Below are 16948 nucleotides of genomic sequence, written 5' to 3'. Positions count from 1 at the left end.
AATTACCGTATGCCAATGAGCTTCATCCTTCATTTCCCAGGCAACTCTACCAATTTCTTAGGTCCTAGGAGGACATATAATAAAATGGTCTAAAAATGGGCATCACTTCTCAGGGGTCTGGCCTCAGATTAAGCATAAGTCCAACAGAGGTAACTGAAGCAAAGCAGCCACATCTGGCTCCTCCCTCACTCTGACACTCAGCCCTTTTGAAAGCCCACTCAGCACGGTCAGCGCCTCACTTCAATGTCACCTGTCTCCTGAATTCTGTCTTTCATACTCTCAGTAAATCATTACCTTCTTCAGGTAGGTAGCAACCCTTTGTGCTCCCTCCAAGACTAGTCAAACTGGGTTTTGATCTGGGGACATAAGTGGGGTCTGCTGAGAGAATTCACTACCTTAGGACTTGGACTTTTGAACATGAATTTTTAGGAGATGACCTCTATAGCCCTTCTCCATTAGCAGTGTTTTTGTTTTGGATGGAGATTGATTTCCTTATTAGCTCGGGCAAATAACCTATTTTATATGTATTGGGAGATAAAACCCAACCTTTACCACCATTCGACTTCCACCCACTAACCTTCACAAAATACTCATGGGGACAAGAACAGATACTGGCCACAGGAATGCAGCATAAAAGTGGGAATTCAGAGCTAAGGGGATGCTTCCGTGGCTGTTAGAATATGTTCTTCATTTGTGTAAACCTGAATGTGTCACTTATTTTTGTGGGTAGAATTTACAGTCAAGATCCAAAATGAGCAGTACAAGTGTCTTTAAAAGGAACCTCCTGTTGGGGGCGCCTGGCTGGCTGAGTCAGTAGAGCATGCAACTCTTGATCTTGAGGTCATCAGTTCAAGCCCCCACATTGGGTATAGAGCTTATTAAAGAAATTAATTAGTTAATTAACTAATTGAACCTCCTGCAATTCTTGAGTTCACAGTGGATGATAAATCTCAGTGCTTTCTCTGTATCAATTGTGTTCCAGAAGGATACATCTCTGTCCCAGCTCTGAAGGATTACCTAATATTTTAAGCTTCTTTGTTTCTATGGAAATTCTAGAAGAAGGGCTGTTTTTCCCATCTAAACACAGATTCACAAATTTTTAGTCCTAACAGAACTATTCAGTAGCTCTTCCTCTTAAATGTGGCCCCCAAAGACAATATTTATTCCTTATATTACCCAGTTAACCACTTAGCACGTAAGTGTGCAAAAAGTATGTTCTACACAAATAAGGTGCCTGCAGTGATCCCAACATGCCTTGGTGTAACGTGTGCAGAGAGATGGACAATTGTCTTGAACAGAGTCACGGGCAGAAGTTGTGTTAGTTTCCTTTTCTAGCAGCTCATTACATTAAAGAGTAAAGACAAGGGATCCCTGGGTGGCTCAGCGGTTTAGCACCTGCCTTTGGCCCAGGGCGTGATCTTGGAGTCCTGGGATCGAGTCTCACGTCGGGCTCCCGGCATGGAGCCTGCTTCTCCCTCTGCCTGTGTCTCTGCCTCTCTCTTTCTCTATGTCTATCATGAATAAATAAAAATAAAATCTTAAAAAAAAAAAAAAGAGTAAAGACTAAACCTACAGGAATCAAACAGGACTGCCTAGCTGGTGGAACTGAACGCCGATCTTCTTCCCAAGCCATTTGTAAACACAAGCCCTCTGTGTCTTTTGGTTTCCCTTCTGCTCAGATGCGCAGCCCACAGAAGGAGAGAGGGAAATCTGGAACCAGATCAGCGCCGTCCTCCAGGATTCTGAGAGCATCCTCGCAGACCTGCAGGCTTACAAGGGCGCGGGGCCAGAGATCCGAGATGTATGCCAATGATAACACTGAGCTGACAAGACCCTCGGACGAGAAGGGAAACCCACACATGCACACACACCCAGCAAGATTAAGTAATAGCCCTAGTATTTCCTAGTGTATGAGGAAGAACAAGGAGGGTAATGTGGTTTTTACAAAAGTATGAATGGCCCCCTTTATTCTAGTACGTTAATCTGAGTACACGGCACTGTAGACCATGTAAGATATTAGCCATTCTCCTCTCAGTCATACCTTTGCTAGCAGAGGACTGACGTTTAAGCAATCAATTCATCAGCATGTTACTTCATGTAAGGGAAACATACATATAAAGTCTCTGGACAACAGTTGAAATATAAGTCACAAGGAAAAAAAAAAGAAATATAAATCATGAGATCTGGGTTTGCACAGATTCCCCAGCATCTTGTAATAATTGTGTCAGGTCCCACAGTATCACAAACGACAGCTGTAAGCTAGCTTGCTTTAAGTAGCCTGCAGGTCTCCATCTTGAAATGGCTTGAGTTTAAAAAAATAAATCCCTGAAAAAAAAAAAAAAAAAAAAAAAACACCAAAACAAAAAAAAAAAAAAGAAGAAGAAGAAGATTGTCAGCGTGGCTTTTAAGACTTCATAATGCCTTAAAGGCAAGAAACTTCACACTCCTTTTATTTGACATGATTAGTTTTGTGGAAGTATCAACACATACACACATACCTTACTGCCAGTGCCACCATCTTTCCGGGGAAAAAATCCCACTAACGTAATCCTTCAGCTGCTGAAACCTAGACAAAACATCATTTCAAAGAAAGTGACAGCCTCTTGAGAGGTAGTCTTTCTACTTAGGGGTCACCATTAATTTAGGTGAGGTAGGTAACATCACAAACAGAAGGCGTGTGACACACATTATAGACAAAGGAAGACATCTGTAGGATCTGCACTTTCTAATGAGCACTGGCTCTACTTCAGTAGAATCAAAATGTGATGGAGGAAGGCTAAATGGCTTCCAATTAGATTTGCAATTTTTTTTTTTTTGCATTTAAAATAAGAGAAACAAGATGCCGCAGGATCTAATTGTAGGGGCACTTGGACTATGTTCAAGGGCTCAAATCTCCATTCTAAGCGAGCATCTTGGAGGACAGTCCAGTGAACACATGTCACTTTAACAGCACACTAGCAAAGTATACTAGGAATTGTATTTTCTTAAAACAAAATCCTTTCTCAATCTTAAGGCATTTTGATGGGGTACTTTTTGCCTCTTTTTAAACAGACGATTGTTTCATGTTTTGGTAGGCGATTCAAAATCCCAACGACATTCAGCTTCAAGAAAAAGCTTGGAACGCGGTGTGTCCTCTGGTCGTGAGGCTAAAGAGATTTTATGAATTTTCCATAAGGCTAGGTGAGTATGTGTTTATAGTTTTCATCCTGTGTGTGAGGTTCTGTTACGGGGTTTGTGACAGGATTAGGAAGAACTAGCTCAGTGCGCTGGGGAATGGTCTACATCCATCGGGAGTGTCTTTGGAGAGGCCAATCATGGACAGAAACACCTGTCATTTTCACTTCCTTAAATTCATCTCAGCGTTGCTTCCCCTGCAGTTATCCACACATCAAGAGTGTCTTTACTGGTGGGTCCCTCCAGTCTTGTTCTCAGCCAAGTCTCACTGGTAACGGTTTTGTGGGCTGATCACATTTCTGAATGACAGAGAAGTTGAAACAAACAGGTTACTTGCTAACTGAAAAAGGACTTGATTTGCTGGAGACATGTGATAAATTTAATATAGTAAAATACAGGAAAAACAAACGTTCTAAAGACAGACCTGCTTTTAAGCTTTAAAAACACCTGTACAGATACAGGATGGCTTTGCAGAAATGAAAGTAAAGTCTGGCTAACAATAGCACCTATATGACATAACCACTCCTCCAAGTGTAAAGCTATATGGGATTTCATTAATTACTATATTTGGGATGAGGAAAGGGATAGTCATGTTCTACTTTACTTTTGCTGTAAACAAATGCCACATTTTAAGAGTTCAACAGAGAAAGTGAAACAGTTTGGGAGGATAATAGTCATGGTGTTGAGACAGCTTGAAGCTAAGACCCAAAGGGAATGGTTGAATGAACTGAAACAGCTTTTCAAGGAAAGAGAGCTTCTGAAGACTCTCAGATAGCTTCTTCTCTGTTTCCTTCTTTTCTCTTTCGTCAAAGTGTATATCTTGACCCAATGAACTGAAATCCTCATGAGCCAGATATTTAACAGAACGACAAAGATCCACCTGTCACAGCAGACCAAGGTAGAACTGGCTACCTTAGAAGGCAGTACATTCCCGTAAATGGAAAAGATAAGAGATATCCTTGTAAGGATGCTGTAAAAGACAATTAAGGGACTGTAGATCAAGTGCCAGCAAACTTGTCTGCAAAGACCAGATAATAAACACTTTAGGCTTCTGAGCCAAAAATATTTGTTGCATTGACTCCACTCTGCCACTGTAGCTCATTAGTAGCCATTGTTAATACATTAAGGAATGGAAATAAAGTGGGGCTATGTTTTAATAAAACTTTATTTGCAAAAATTGACCATCTGCCAGGTTTGATCTGTGTTCCATAGTTTGCCATGGAGCATTGCTTAAATGAGTCAATATTGTTAGCAATATGTTGAAGGGAAAACTGGAGGGAATGTATAGAGATAGACAAGAGGGAGTGATGAGACCATTTCAAGGGCAGTAACAGAGGTCGATATGGCAGTGGGTTGCAGAAAAGTACTGCTGGGTTAGATTAGAGAGTAGGTGCCGTGAGGAGCTGGAAAGGGACCCGAAGTCTCTCTGGGCAGTGCAAATTATCTAACCCGTGTATTCCAGGTCACCTCCTCTCCTCTCTGTCATCAGTGACTGTCTCATGCACAGAACCCAAAAACATGTATCTGTGGTTTCCAAACAGTGGTAGGAGTTGGCACTATAGAACACTGAGAGTTGAATTGAGCTTTGAGAGACACAGAAAAGACTGTGTGGCCCTGGGGGCCTCCCACAATGGGGTGCCAGGGGCAGCCCTTTGGGCCTGGGCTCCTTTCTCTTATCCACACACATCACCCTATACACAGTTATGGGAAAAGACATGGAAAAGCTAGATCCAAGCAGGTTTATCTCTGAGAATGTCAACTGGGCCTAAGAACTGTGCTTTCTTCTGAAAGATCTCCATGGGCCACCTCAAATATATATTTATCACTTTGACTTTCAGAAAAAGCTCTTCAGAGTTTATTAGAATCTCTGACCTGTCCACCCTACACGCCAACCCAACACCTGGAGCGGGAGCAAGCCTTGGCAAAGGAGTTTGCGGAAATTCTTCATTTTACCCTTCGATTTGATGAACTGAAGGTTAGACCACATATGCTACAACAGTGTAACAGACTTGTCCTGAGCACCTACTGTGTGCCAGCACTCTGCTCATGCTGTGGGGTGGGGATTAGATGGGTAAGATGTAGCTCTTTCCCTACGGAGACAGATAATGTAGTGAGATTTTGCATCCCTAATAGTAAAACTGATTTAGGATGGTGGCTTGGGCATGGAAATTCAAAATCTGCCAAATGCAGTAAGAGGAAACCTTTTCAAGTATCTGTCCTGATTAAGAACAAGTATCCTTTCCCTGAAAGCTATCTTATAGTAAAAGCAGGGCATATATTAAAATAATGAGGCTCTCAGTATTTATTTTTAACTAGAAATTGCTTTGATTGTTGGATAACGAAGGGACATCCTGGTGTATTTACCAAGGCTAGTGTCTGGGTTCCTGATGCATGTCCTCCATGTGATGCGGAGTCGTGACCTTCTTTCCTCTCCTCTGAATTGCAGATGAGGAACCCAGCTATTCAGAATGACTTCAGCTACTACAGAAGGACGATAAGTCGCAACCGCATCAACAACATGCATGTGAGCCCCTGATCCGTACACCCATTCTCCGCATCTTCCTTTGATTGTCCCATCAGGCAGGGCACAAGGAAAAGACAGTCCTCATCTGTAATTCAGTTTCCAGCAGACGCTGTTTGGCAATTTTTGACCATGTCTTTATCAATTGCATCTTCTCTTCTTATTTTCATCAGCTAGACATTGAGAATGAAGTCAATAATGAGATGGCCAATCGAATGTCCCTCTTCTATGCAGAAGCCACGCCAATGCTGAAAACCCTTAGCAATGCCACCATGCACTTTGTCTCCGAAGTAAGTGGGGCTGAGCACCCAGGTGCTTTTCTCTTAATTGCACGTAAAAGCTGCTAGCAAGGCTAACATACTTTTGTGTCTCCCGTTTAGAACAAAACCCTGCCAATAGAGAACACCACAGACTGCCTCAGTACGATGACGAGTGTTTGTAAAGTCATGCTGGAAACGCCGTAAGTGAAATCAGAGGTGGATTCATGGTCTAGAGTTCACCTAGAGAGAGCTTGTCAACATGATTGATGGGGTCAATGATGAGGATGATGATGACAATGGTGGTGGTGGTGGTGGTGGTGGTAACATTTGGGTCAGCACGTTAACATTTACATGTATATTACCTGAATTAATTTCATAAGGAACTCTGGGTGATAAACGTAATCCAGCCCCATTGTGTAGTTGAAGACACTGAGGTCCATACTGGTTCACTGACTTCCCAAAGGTTGCTTAGCTTGTTAGGTGGCAGAACCAGAACTCAAACCCAAGATGCTGTAGAAGATGGGGAAGGGCCAGAAGGAGGCTTACATGACTGGGTATTATAAATATATTGGGAGAACGGGTTTGATAGAAGATTTAGAACGAAGAGCGGAAGTGGTAAGACTGTTGCAAGAATGATAATGGACACCTCTCTCCCTCTTTCCTTCTCTTTTCTTTTTCTCTCTTCTCTTCCCTCACTGCCTCTCCCTCTGTCTCCCTCTCTCAGCAGTTTCTTTGTACTCAAACTAGTTGCTGGATTTGAGAAGTGGCAGAGGTTGTAAATGGCGAGGCAGCGTGGTGATGAGGAAGTCCACACCACAAGCCAGGGTTCCGGTTATCTCATTAGCTACATCTGTGCCCTTAGACGGGTGGTATGGCCTGCCCAGACCTTGGTTTCCTTATCTGATGAAGTACTTGTAAAGTCATCTATGTGGCGAGGGCTTGGGAGGGCCAGAGACCTCAAAAGTGCCCTATGAAATGTGCTCCTCTGTTCAAATGTAAGATGGTGTTAACTGCAAATATTTCACTTATACCAAAGTTAAGATTTATTCCAAGACAGAAATAGTAATCATCTTCATTGAGTGCCCAATTCATAATGAAATAGATGTTAAGAAAGCCTCTAGAATTATCTTGAGTTATCTGGAGCATCAGGGACCCTGTTAAAGTAAGGGAACAAAATCCAAACTCCACAAATACTCCCAGCCCAGGAAATGGTACATAATTTTTTTTATGTATCTTTGCCAATCCAATTCAATCCACAGCCTGTGTCCTAACAAAGGAAGTTACTCTGACTGGAGACATGATAGCTGCTCTGTAGAAATGAGCCTGATTCTTTTTCTCCATAATGAAGCCATTATTCTCTATAATCTTGGACAGCCAGAGGGACCTGCTATAAAATATTCAAGATTGATGGGTGGGGGGAGTGATGTACGTGATGAGCTGGCCTGCTGAAGGGCAGAAGAGAAGAGAATTTACTGCCCTCTAATTTACCTTATTTTCACACTGAATTGCTGGTTGGATAGATTCAAGGAGAATTATCATCATGGGCTTCTTTAAGAGCATATTAACCTGGTTGTTGCAGGTCTGAGATTGTTCTCAAGAGATGATTGGAGGAGTCTAAAGTAGCCAGAAATGAACGGGCTCCGGCAAGGAGGTAACACAGCTGCATTTCTTCTCTCTTCCAGGGAGTACCGGAGTAGGTTTACAAGCGAAGAAACGCTGATGTTCTGCATGAGGGTGATGGTGGGAGTCATCATCCTCTATGACCACGTCCATCCCGTGGGAGCTTTCTGCAAGACATCCAAGATCGATGTAAGAATAGTTATGAACTCTGCTTTCCAAATAAGAGCTCGTGCATGTTGCCAAACAGATCTTGCTTCTCTCTCTCTCTCTCTCTCTCTCTCCTCCATCCACCGCTGAGAGGGATCTCTCCAAGATGCAAGCCCCCTCCTGGCAGCTATCCTCATAGCAAGGAGTCTAATCTTTTCCATGTGCCTACAGCAAAGCATCCAATCAAAAATCATAGCAAGACAAAAAAAAAAAAATCATAGCAAGAGCTCAGAGATACTAATCCCCTCAGCCTGCAGAGTTGCTGAGCACATGTGAATGGTCACTTAGTTACAAACTGCCCCTTCAGGGGACCCAATGTGCCGTATGGAGAAAAAAAATTATATATATTTATATATATATTTATATTTATATATTAAATATTATATATATATATGTTATATGTGTCTTAAAGTGAGCAGCATTGGGAGATCTTGGATTATAAGACACCATGGTCAAATTTCAAACAACATTCCAACTTCCTCTCCTACCACCCCCCACCAGTGGCTCTACCCAATTGCCATGCCCTTTTTTGTCGTTGGAATATGCTTGAACCCTCTTCCTTGCCCAGAGGGCCTTCCCTTCTTTCTGATGGGTGGATTCCTTTAAAACATTCAACAAATGTCACCTCATTCAGGAACACATCTCCTGGACCCTGCATGGTTAGGACCTCTTTTTCTCCTCTGGCCCCCAGAGCACTTGCCATTTTGGATTTTCTGATATTCCCTCATAGACTCCAAGTTTGATTGTAAGGGCAGAGACCATGATCTGTATACCCCACGTCTGCTCTACTGCCTAACGTTATACCTGACATGGAGCATGACACTCAATAGATACTCCATACCGTTTTTACTGAATGAATGAATATAACTGGAAAAACACGTGATTTTGGTGTACAAATGATTTCTGTCAATTGTAGCATAAAACACATCTCTTAGCTCTCATCTGCAGCATCAACCCAATAGTATATCCCATGTGTTAATATAAAGCCCTTTTAGGGCAGAGTAGGCCCTTTTGGGATTAACTTATTCTGACCGTGCTAAGTTTAGGGAGCATGCTCAGTTTTCGCTCATCTGCACGGAACAACATCTCTGATACTTTAGTACCATGCAGACAGAAAGTCTTCAATGCAGACAGAAAGAGGGGACCACAAGTCCAAAGACTGTAAGGAAATGTATCAATTAAAGTGCAACTTAGATTACTTATTTTGAAGGTCTGGGTTTCTAGCACAGCTAGTCATGGTTCTTCATTGAGTCTTTGTTTTTTAATTATTATTTTGTTATTTTCTGTTTACCAAGAGAAAAAAGGATTTGGTACAAAAGAATTAGGAACATGTAAGAAATCAAACTACGGAAAATTAAATGTATCTATAGTAACCTTACCATAGGTGGATGACCATCGTCAAAATGGCAGCATATCTACCTCCCTTCCCTTTATATGGATGTTTGCGTATATGCATGTGTGTATGTACTTAACAAATCAGCACCCTACTATAATTGCTCTTTTAAAATAGCAATTATATCTTATTTTTTTCATACCAATAAACATTTTTACTGTATTCTTTGTGAGGCTTTAACATTTGTTTTACTATGGGTTGAATATAAATAACTCTATTAATATGAGGTTGAATATAAATAACTCTATTAATAACTCCATGAATATCTTTGAATGTGGATTAAGTTTATTACTTAGTACTCATAGGACATTCTCATTTACCAGAGCCACTTGTTAACTTGTCACAGAGTCAACAATTAAAAATACACAGGGTACAAGTATGGCTTGTTAGCGCTAACCCTTAAAAATCTTGTCCTTGCTGGTCATTTACTGAGTCTTTCTGTTGAGGTCATAATCATTATATCATGTTAAATCTAACCACATTTAGTCTTCATGAAGTCTGTTTTTCAGTCTCACTAAGAAAAGCTTGTTCATACTGAAGTTTGTACGTTTCTCTAAGAAAGTTTAAGTTTACCAAATACACATATATTCAAGATGGGCCATTTTCTTTAATGACATCAAGGGGCTCCTTCAGATACCAGTCTGCTACTAAGACAGCAGTTACGGGCACCTAGTTCATAAACCTTTGAGTATCATCAGCTGTGAAAAAACAAATATTGATCGGTGAAGCCTTGAGTTGAGTGTCATTCATTATAGACACTTACAAAGAACATACCCTGGAAACCCAGATTAGGGAGAAGCTTATTTTGCTTAGAGAAGAGACAGAGAGTGATATTTGAGGTAGACCTTGGAGAAGGGTAGGATTTTCCCAAGAGGACTCCTGGAGCAGTGAGTCATCAGAGCACAGTCACTGAGACCCAGAAGAGTTGGGTCATTGAAAGAAGAGACACCATTCTTGGGTACCAGAAAGCCAGGCTGGAGTGAAGCAACCACTACCTCTTTGATTTCCTGATAGTATGCAGGTACTTATCAGAGAACCTCGGGGTTCTCTTCTACCACTAGATCAGGAGCTGAACTTCAAAAGGAACCAAATCTCTACATCCCTGGACTGGATCCCATTCTTGGAAGTGAGCAGGCTCAAGATGGCACATACCTGGCTTGTTTATAACCTCTGCCTATCCTGCAGAACATCATGACAGACATCTCTGATTGACCATGACATTCTTTCTCGATGAGCCCCTATGTGACCCCTAAATGATTCTCAACCCTGTGCTTCTGGCTACCCCCATCAATCTGCCAGGATCTCTCAGGCCATAAGATAAAACCTCCTACATACCACGAGTATACCCACACAAAATATTTGAAAGAGACCCTTACAAAGAGGTCTTTGGTCCACCCAAATTCAATACCGAACGTGAACATCTGAGTTTAAAATGAGCGATTGAGTTTTTTGTGGGAAGATGCTTGCTTGCTTTGTCAAAAAAAAAAAAAAAAATTCTAGGATATGCATAATATAATGCGATCTATATAAACTTAGTTTTCATACACTTCCCAAATTATGAATAAGTTATATTCCAATGGCACAAAAAACTAAGGAACTTGCCCAGGTTCACTCAGGTACTTAATAAGCAAGGATAGAGGAAACCCAAGCAATCCACCTCCAAGTAGTTCATGTTCTTAACCTCTGCCTATCACCAGTCCCTTCCTAGTGAGGAAGACAGAATATTCTGGGCACTAAAATCTCCAAGACTGTCTGATAAACACCACCATACTATGAGGGGCACAGAGAGGTGCTGGTTACTTCCACCTGATGAAGGTAATGAGGTACACAGAGGCCTCCTGGTTTTGGTGATCTTTAATTGTGCCCTAAAAAAATAATAAATTAAATTAAATTAAATTAAATTAAATTAAATTTTTAAAAAGGTAAGGTTTTGCCAGTCAAACAGTTAAAGGAGGAATAGCATCCTGGAAAGACAGATGGCATAAAATCATCAGGTTTGTAGTTCATGCAGTCTCCACTGAGCAGCTATTGGGGGGAGAGGCCTGCATGTGGCTCTAGTGCACAAGACAAGATCACTGTCCCAAGTCTTTGTGCCCCAATGCCAGACACATGAAATGTTCAACGGCAGTACAGTGTAAAAAGTGATCCACAACTTCTAGTAGCGCCTTAGGAGCAAGTTACTAACAGGGAGCAGGGAGGTCTATTGGTCATTCTGATTCCCCTGGGCAGACATAATGTGATCTGAACATGGATAGATGATAGTGTGAGTGGATATTGTCATGGACACAATTGCTGAGGTGCTAACAAAATGTTGTGCTTTCTCCTCCCAGATGAAAGGCTGCATAAAGGTGTTGAAGGAACAGGCCCCGGACAGCGTGGAGGGGCTGCTGAATGCCCTCAGGTAAGCTTCAGCCCCTTGTGACCCTTCAGAGAGAATTCAGATCTAGATGCTGTTAGGGACCAAGCACTAGAGCACCAGGCTTAAGCCCATGTGTACCTTCACATTCTTAATCTTGGCAACACCCAAGATTGAAGTTGAAGTCAGCACCATTTTTATCATGGCCTCTTTACAGATGGAAGAAACTGAGATGTAGGGAAATGAAATAACTTGCCCAAAGTCACACAGCAGACGACAGAGCTAGAACCTAACCCTGGGTCGATGTGACCTTATAGGCCACGGGCCTAACTCCAGGCTGCACTGCCTTGTAGTTAGTGGAGACTCCTCAGAAGCAGCAGCTTCCCCTTCACTTGGCTGTACGTGAGAATTGCGGGTGGCTTTTGAAAACTCTAATGCTCGGGCTTCAACCTGACCCAATGAATTAGAGTCTTCAGGCTGGGGACTCAGGTGTCCATTCTGTGTTTGCTCTAAAGCTCTCTGGATGACCTGCATACACAGCCACCAGAACTGAGAACCCTGATCTACCCTGTCTCGATGCCCACGCATTTGGCAGCTATGGCTCATGTCAGCTTCTCACTGATGACAGTTGATGTCCAAGCAGCCTCTCTTCCAAGGATACATGTGCTTCATATACTCCAGAGAAGGGATTATTTTTTAGCTATAACACATCTACAGGAAATTGTTGAATCATACTATGACGTAAATCATTCCAATGCTGGATTGCAATCTGGAAGGTTTATGGTCCTCGCTGTCTTATTCATCTTTGATTTTTCTGAGTTCCACTCAATGCTGTGCATGCAGTAAGTGATCAATAAGTGTAAGTGGAACGGATCGATAATCTTCTCCCTGTTTACAACACTCATGTCTTCTACTCCACTCCTGAGCACGTTGTCTCATTTAATTATCACAACTCAGAGAGGGAAGGTGATCTCTATCCCCATTTAATAAATGAAGAAACAGCCACACATTTAATGAACAAAACTGAGGTTGATGCCGTTTTGTGGAGTTGCTAGGTCATCATTCTTCAGAAAAGGTAGCATTTACAGAGGAGCCTTCCAGATTCCATGCATGAACGAAGCTTTTCTCCATTGGTGCCCACTTCATGGCAGCCTGGATTCCCGTACACAGTCAGATTTTGGTGCCTGATTTTTTTTTTTTTTTAACTTTCCGGCTTCACTCAGTCAAGCCAGGCTTGGTGAAGAGCAGGACACTGTGCTGAGCAGTGAGTCCCATGGTTTCTTGTAGGTACTATGATGAACAGAGAGCGTGCTGGCTTTTGAGGTAGACAGACTTGAGTCCAAATCAGAAGCCACAGTCTCGCTCACAAGTCATTGTCAGATCTGTGGTCTGAAAAGGGCCATTTCACCTCCCTGAATCTCAGTTTTCTCACCTGCAAAATGGAGGCAGGAACTGTGTGGGTGAAATGAGAGCTTACACGAAGTGCCTAGGACTTGGCAAGGTTTGATGACATGTTAATTCCTCTTTCCTTCCTTTTCATAAACCACTCCTGTGGCAGGTGAATGTGAGGATGTTGACTGCACAGCTTTTTTTTTTTGGTTTGTTTATCTGCACGTGTGCCCCCTTGTGGTGGCAATGAGCATAGCACCCCAAGGAAAGTAGAAAACCATCAACATTACCTTTAGGGGTAATGTTGTGATCGATCGATAGAGATCCATGTTCTGAGATTTGTAAGTCAGCAGGAGGAGCCTAGAAGGGTGAGATGCTGCACTCCTTCAAGTGAAGTCTACCTCCCTGGAAAATGCGATTGCTTGTATCTCCTCCATTCACTTCTCTGATTAGATAAAATGCCTGCTTGTTGAATAACCACAATTCAAAATTCCTCTGGGAAAAAGAATCAAATATTAAATGCATTTGAGAATACACTGGGCATCAGAGTGTGGCTATTTGTCTAAGGAACGAGCTCAAGTTTGATTTATAAATATCCATTGTGTTTCTCAAGGTAAAGACGGGCTGAGAGTCATCATGCAGCTTTGGCAGAGCACTGTTTACACACTGACCCCCATCACTTTCTCTCCACGCAGGTTCACTACAAAGCACTTGAATGATGAATCAACTTCCAAACAGATTCGAGCAATGCTTCAGTAGAGCTCTGCTCAAAGAAGAGGATCTATGTACTGACCTCAGAAGATGTATATGTTTACATAATTTAATACAGATTGATGTTAATACTTGTGTATTTACATAACCGTTTCCTTCTTGTCACTGAAATATACGGACTTTAATTTGTATCTTGACTGACTCGACCCAGCAGAGCATAAATTGACTTGAGAGCCTTACCTCTGATGTCTAAAACAAAACCCTCTTCTCCAAGGCCAAAATTTGGAGATAATTGATCTTTACTACTGGAGTCCTTTAACTACACCTGTAACAATCCAAAATTCCTAATAGTTTGTGGTAGTGTTTTAATTCTAGATGTGTAATCTCTCTGGGAAGTATACTTATAGAAATACAAAGTATTTGATTTCCTGTGTCGGCTTGGCTACAAGAAACACAACTGTTATCCTGACAGAGGGAGAGAGAAATCCAAGAAAAGAAAAATGCATGTGAAGACACAAACTCAAGTGTTTTGAATTCAGCACGCCCCCCTCTCTTTCCTCAGACTGCAAACCACATGTGCAGCTTTTTTGTTTGCACGTATTTTATTTATCAACATAATCCCCTTCTGTCTGGATTTATATTCCTCTAACATCCCATTTTGATTCTGCAAGAGGTAAATCACCTGTGCTTGAAGCCGTTTGTAAGAAAGAAGTGAGAATACATAGATGTGCTGTCATAGCTGAGCTGTGAAGCTGGTTGTCTTGGAAGTGGGGGACAGGTTGAGAGGAAGGACATACAGGCAACGGGACAGTCATCTCTCTGCTTCAGTCCTCTGGCTTTGGGTAATTTTGCTGACACTCCAGTTGTCTGTGAGGTGCTAGTTGCACAGCCCCTCCTAAAAGGAGCCCTGTCCTTTGTGGGCTGATATGTGGCAACCAAAGTCTAGGGTACTTCACTGATTACCAGAAAACTGGGGAATTCAGAGGGGGAAAACCCTACATTTTCCAGTTCCCTACTATTTAAAAGGTAGCTCCTCCCTGACCATATTGCTAGCTTGTTGCAATGTGTAAAATTTTGGTCTGAGTACCTGGACTTAGTCCTAGCCTTATTGATCCACCAGGTGATCTTTGGAAGTTCACTTAAGTTCTCTGTGTCTCACTTTCTTCATCTATAAAATGAGCAATTAGAACATGATCGCCAAGAGCCCTACAAAGCAATGAGCCAATACAATGACTGACTCTGTTATGCTTCCTTCGTAAGTACAGTCTAGGAAGCATCACCCCACCTTTTCTTAATGATTGAAGATATGACAAGGCCTATGATCTGCAGATCAGAGCTTATAATGGAATCTTGTAAATCTCCTATTCCAACCTTCCATGGAAAAATGAGAGGAGGGTGTAGCAAACGTGATGAACTCCCTGTAGGACTAGAGCCCAGGATCCCTCACTCCTGACTCTTTCCCTCTTCACCAAGTGGCCTATGCATATGTACTATGGGATGAGATTGGACACTTTTAAGTCAATCTTCAGTCTGGTTTATATTATTACTTGCCTATTTCTAATAGAAGGAAAGAGCTGCCCAGTGATTGACAATCCCAGAAGTTGGGCATGGGTACATCAGGGTTTCATTCGCCATATCCCAAAGAATGAGCTGTCACAATTGATTTCCAGACTTTAGTGTCCAGCTGGCATTCTCTTGAGTCCTCCAAAAAAAAAAAAAAAGGGGGAAACATACTTTTGTTTTGCTTTATTTTTAACAACAACAAAAAAACCCAGTCAAGTGGCAGAACAGATTCTCTGGTTTATATCTAAATGTCAGTCAACAGAGAAAGAAAAAAAGACCCTTTTCCTTAGAACTTTTCAAGCTGAACAAGTACAGCTGCTTGGGTGGGAGAAAGTGGTTCTCTCATCAGAACAGAAATGCACTTAGATGGCCTTCATGATTTTTTCAAACCTAGGGATTTTAACACCTTTGAAGAAGCCAGGAAATGGGGTAACAATGGGTAAACAAATTCATTGACTGTTCAACTTAAGAAATGTTCAATTTGGCAGCCACATATTATCTTTAAGCAGCAACTGTCAAGACAAGAATTATAGAGGCACTCAATATTTATCATCATTGAGTCCATTTGTTTCCTTTATCGGGTGAGGAGCTTAAGTCTTGGAGACAGGAAAGGACTTGCAGAGTAAATAGTTGAGCACATTTATAATTTTTAATTAGACTTTTATCAAATGGGACCAAACATATGGGAGGGGCTGCTGGCCTGCCCCAAATTAGCCCGGCCACCTTGTTTCAAAGCTAAGATTCACTTAAACATGGATTTTCAAAAGCCTAGGGCCTGAACTATTGCCTCTGATTATCAGGAGGACAAGTTAATTGAATGTCTGTGATCACTAACGGGTAATGGATCTTGGGTCCATCCCTAAGCTACTGTGGGAGACAAATTCTTTTAACAAACTGTCCTCCAGGCATCAGGAGGCCACGAACAATCATGGTTTTTCTGTGTGTGCTGCATGCACATGTGTTCAAGACTCATGGATGGTTTAGGGGAACGTGCTAGCCACAGTATCCATGTCGATGTTAACTATATTTCATATTTGATGTTTCATAGTATTCAAATAAACAGTGTTTTCCATTACTCAGATATTTATTTTGGGGCAGGCAACAGGTGAAACTTACATTTCTCAGATGCACTGCTACTTTGGCATCATAACTTTGTTCTCAGAAGTTTTTCATGCATCATTAAGAACTACTAATCAAAAGTAAGTGGCAATGAATGTTTTTGAATTGTGGTAGCCCATTTGGGCTGGAGTATTTATTAACAACCAGAAAGAAAGTCTTGATGGTAATATCTTAATTGTTAGTTAATCTCATGCTTTATTATTTGCTTCTAGTCATCATCATTATATCAAGACATTAATGGTAAACTGAGGTTTTTGACACATCATCACATTTAAGTAAAACAAATAATAATCACGCTTCCTCAAAAGAAAAATGAAGCCTACCCAATCTTGGAATCCAATTGTGCAGTAGAATTCAGAGACTTCTCATTCAATCTTGTATCCAAACAGCTACAAATTTTTCTAGATATTAAGAATAAACAATGGAATTTTATCTTAAAGAACAAACATTTTGGAACTTAACTTCCCCATTACATCTGTAAAGGCTGTTGCATACACAAAGCTGTTTTAAAGTTGTCATATGTTGTTTTCTAAAGTCATTGTCATTTTTTTTTGCCTGCTTTGCCTCTTTTTGTACAGAAGTTTTGAGTGTGAAATGAAAATTAAAGTTTGGTACATATATTTAAAAATATACCT

General features: G+C 41.4%; 1 protein-coding gene across 4 annotated transcripts in view; it reads left to right on the top strand.

Annotated features, from left to right (window-relative positions):
* CYRIA (CYFIP related Rac1 interactor A) overlaps positions 1 to 16943 on the top strand; it is a 61834-nt gene extending 44891 nt beyond the window's left edge. For 3 of the 4 annotated variants that reach the window (XM_038560818.1, XM_038560819.1, XM_038560822.1), the window contains 9 exons: positions 1680 to 1801; positions 3075 to 3180; positions 5013 to 5149; positions 5621 to 5698; positions 5869 to 5985; positions 6076 to 6155; positions 7638 to 7764; positions 11506 to 11576; positions 13616 to 13762. In XM_038560818.1, coding sequence (XP_038416746.1) covers positions 1680 to 1801; positions 3075 to 3180; positions 5013 to 5149; positions 5621 to 5698; positions 5869 to 5985; positions 6076 to 6155; positions 7638 to 7764; positions 11506 to 11576; positions 13616 to 13679 — 902 coding nt within the window. In that variant the 3' untranslated portion in view covers positions 13680 to 13762. Of the gene's footprint in view, positions 1 to 1679; positions 1802 to 3074; positions 3181 to 5012; positions 5150 to 5620; positions 5699 to 5868; positions 5986 to 6075; positions 6156 to 7637; positions 7765 to 11505; positions 11577 to 13615 lie in introns of all 4 variants that reach the window. The other variant, XM_038560820.1, reaches the window with a different exon arrangement.
* The last annotated feature ends 5 nt before the right edge of the window (positions 16944 to 16948 follow it).

This window comes from Canis lupus, chromosome 17 (genome assembly GCF_011100685.1).
Source record: "Canis lupus familiaris isolate Mischka breed German Shepherd chromosome 17, alternate assembly UU_Cfam_GSD_1.0, whole genome shotgun sequence".
Taxonomy (NCBI): domain Eukaryota; kingdom Metazoa; phylum Chordata; class Mammalia; order Carnivora; family Canidae; genus Canis; species Canis lupus.
Note: the sequence above shows the minus strand (reverse complement) of the source record. Positions and strands in the feature narration are given on the sequence as shown.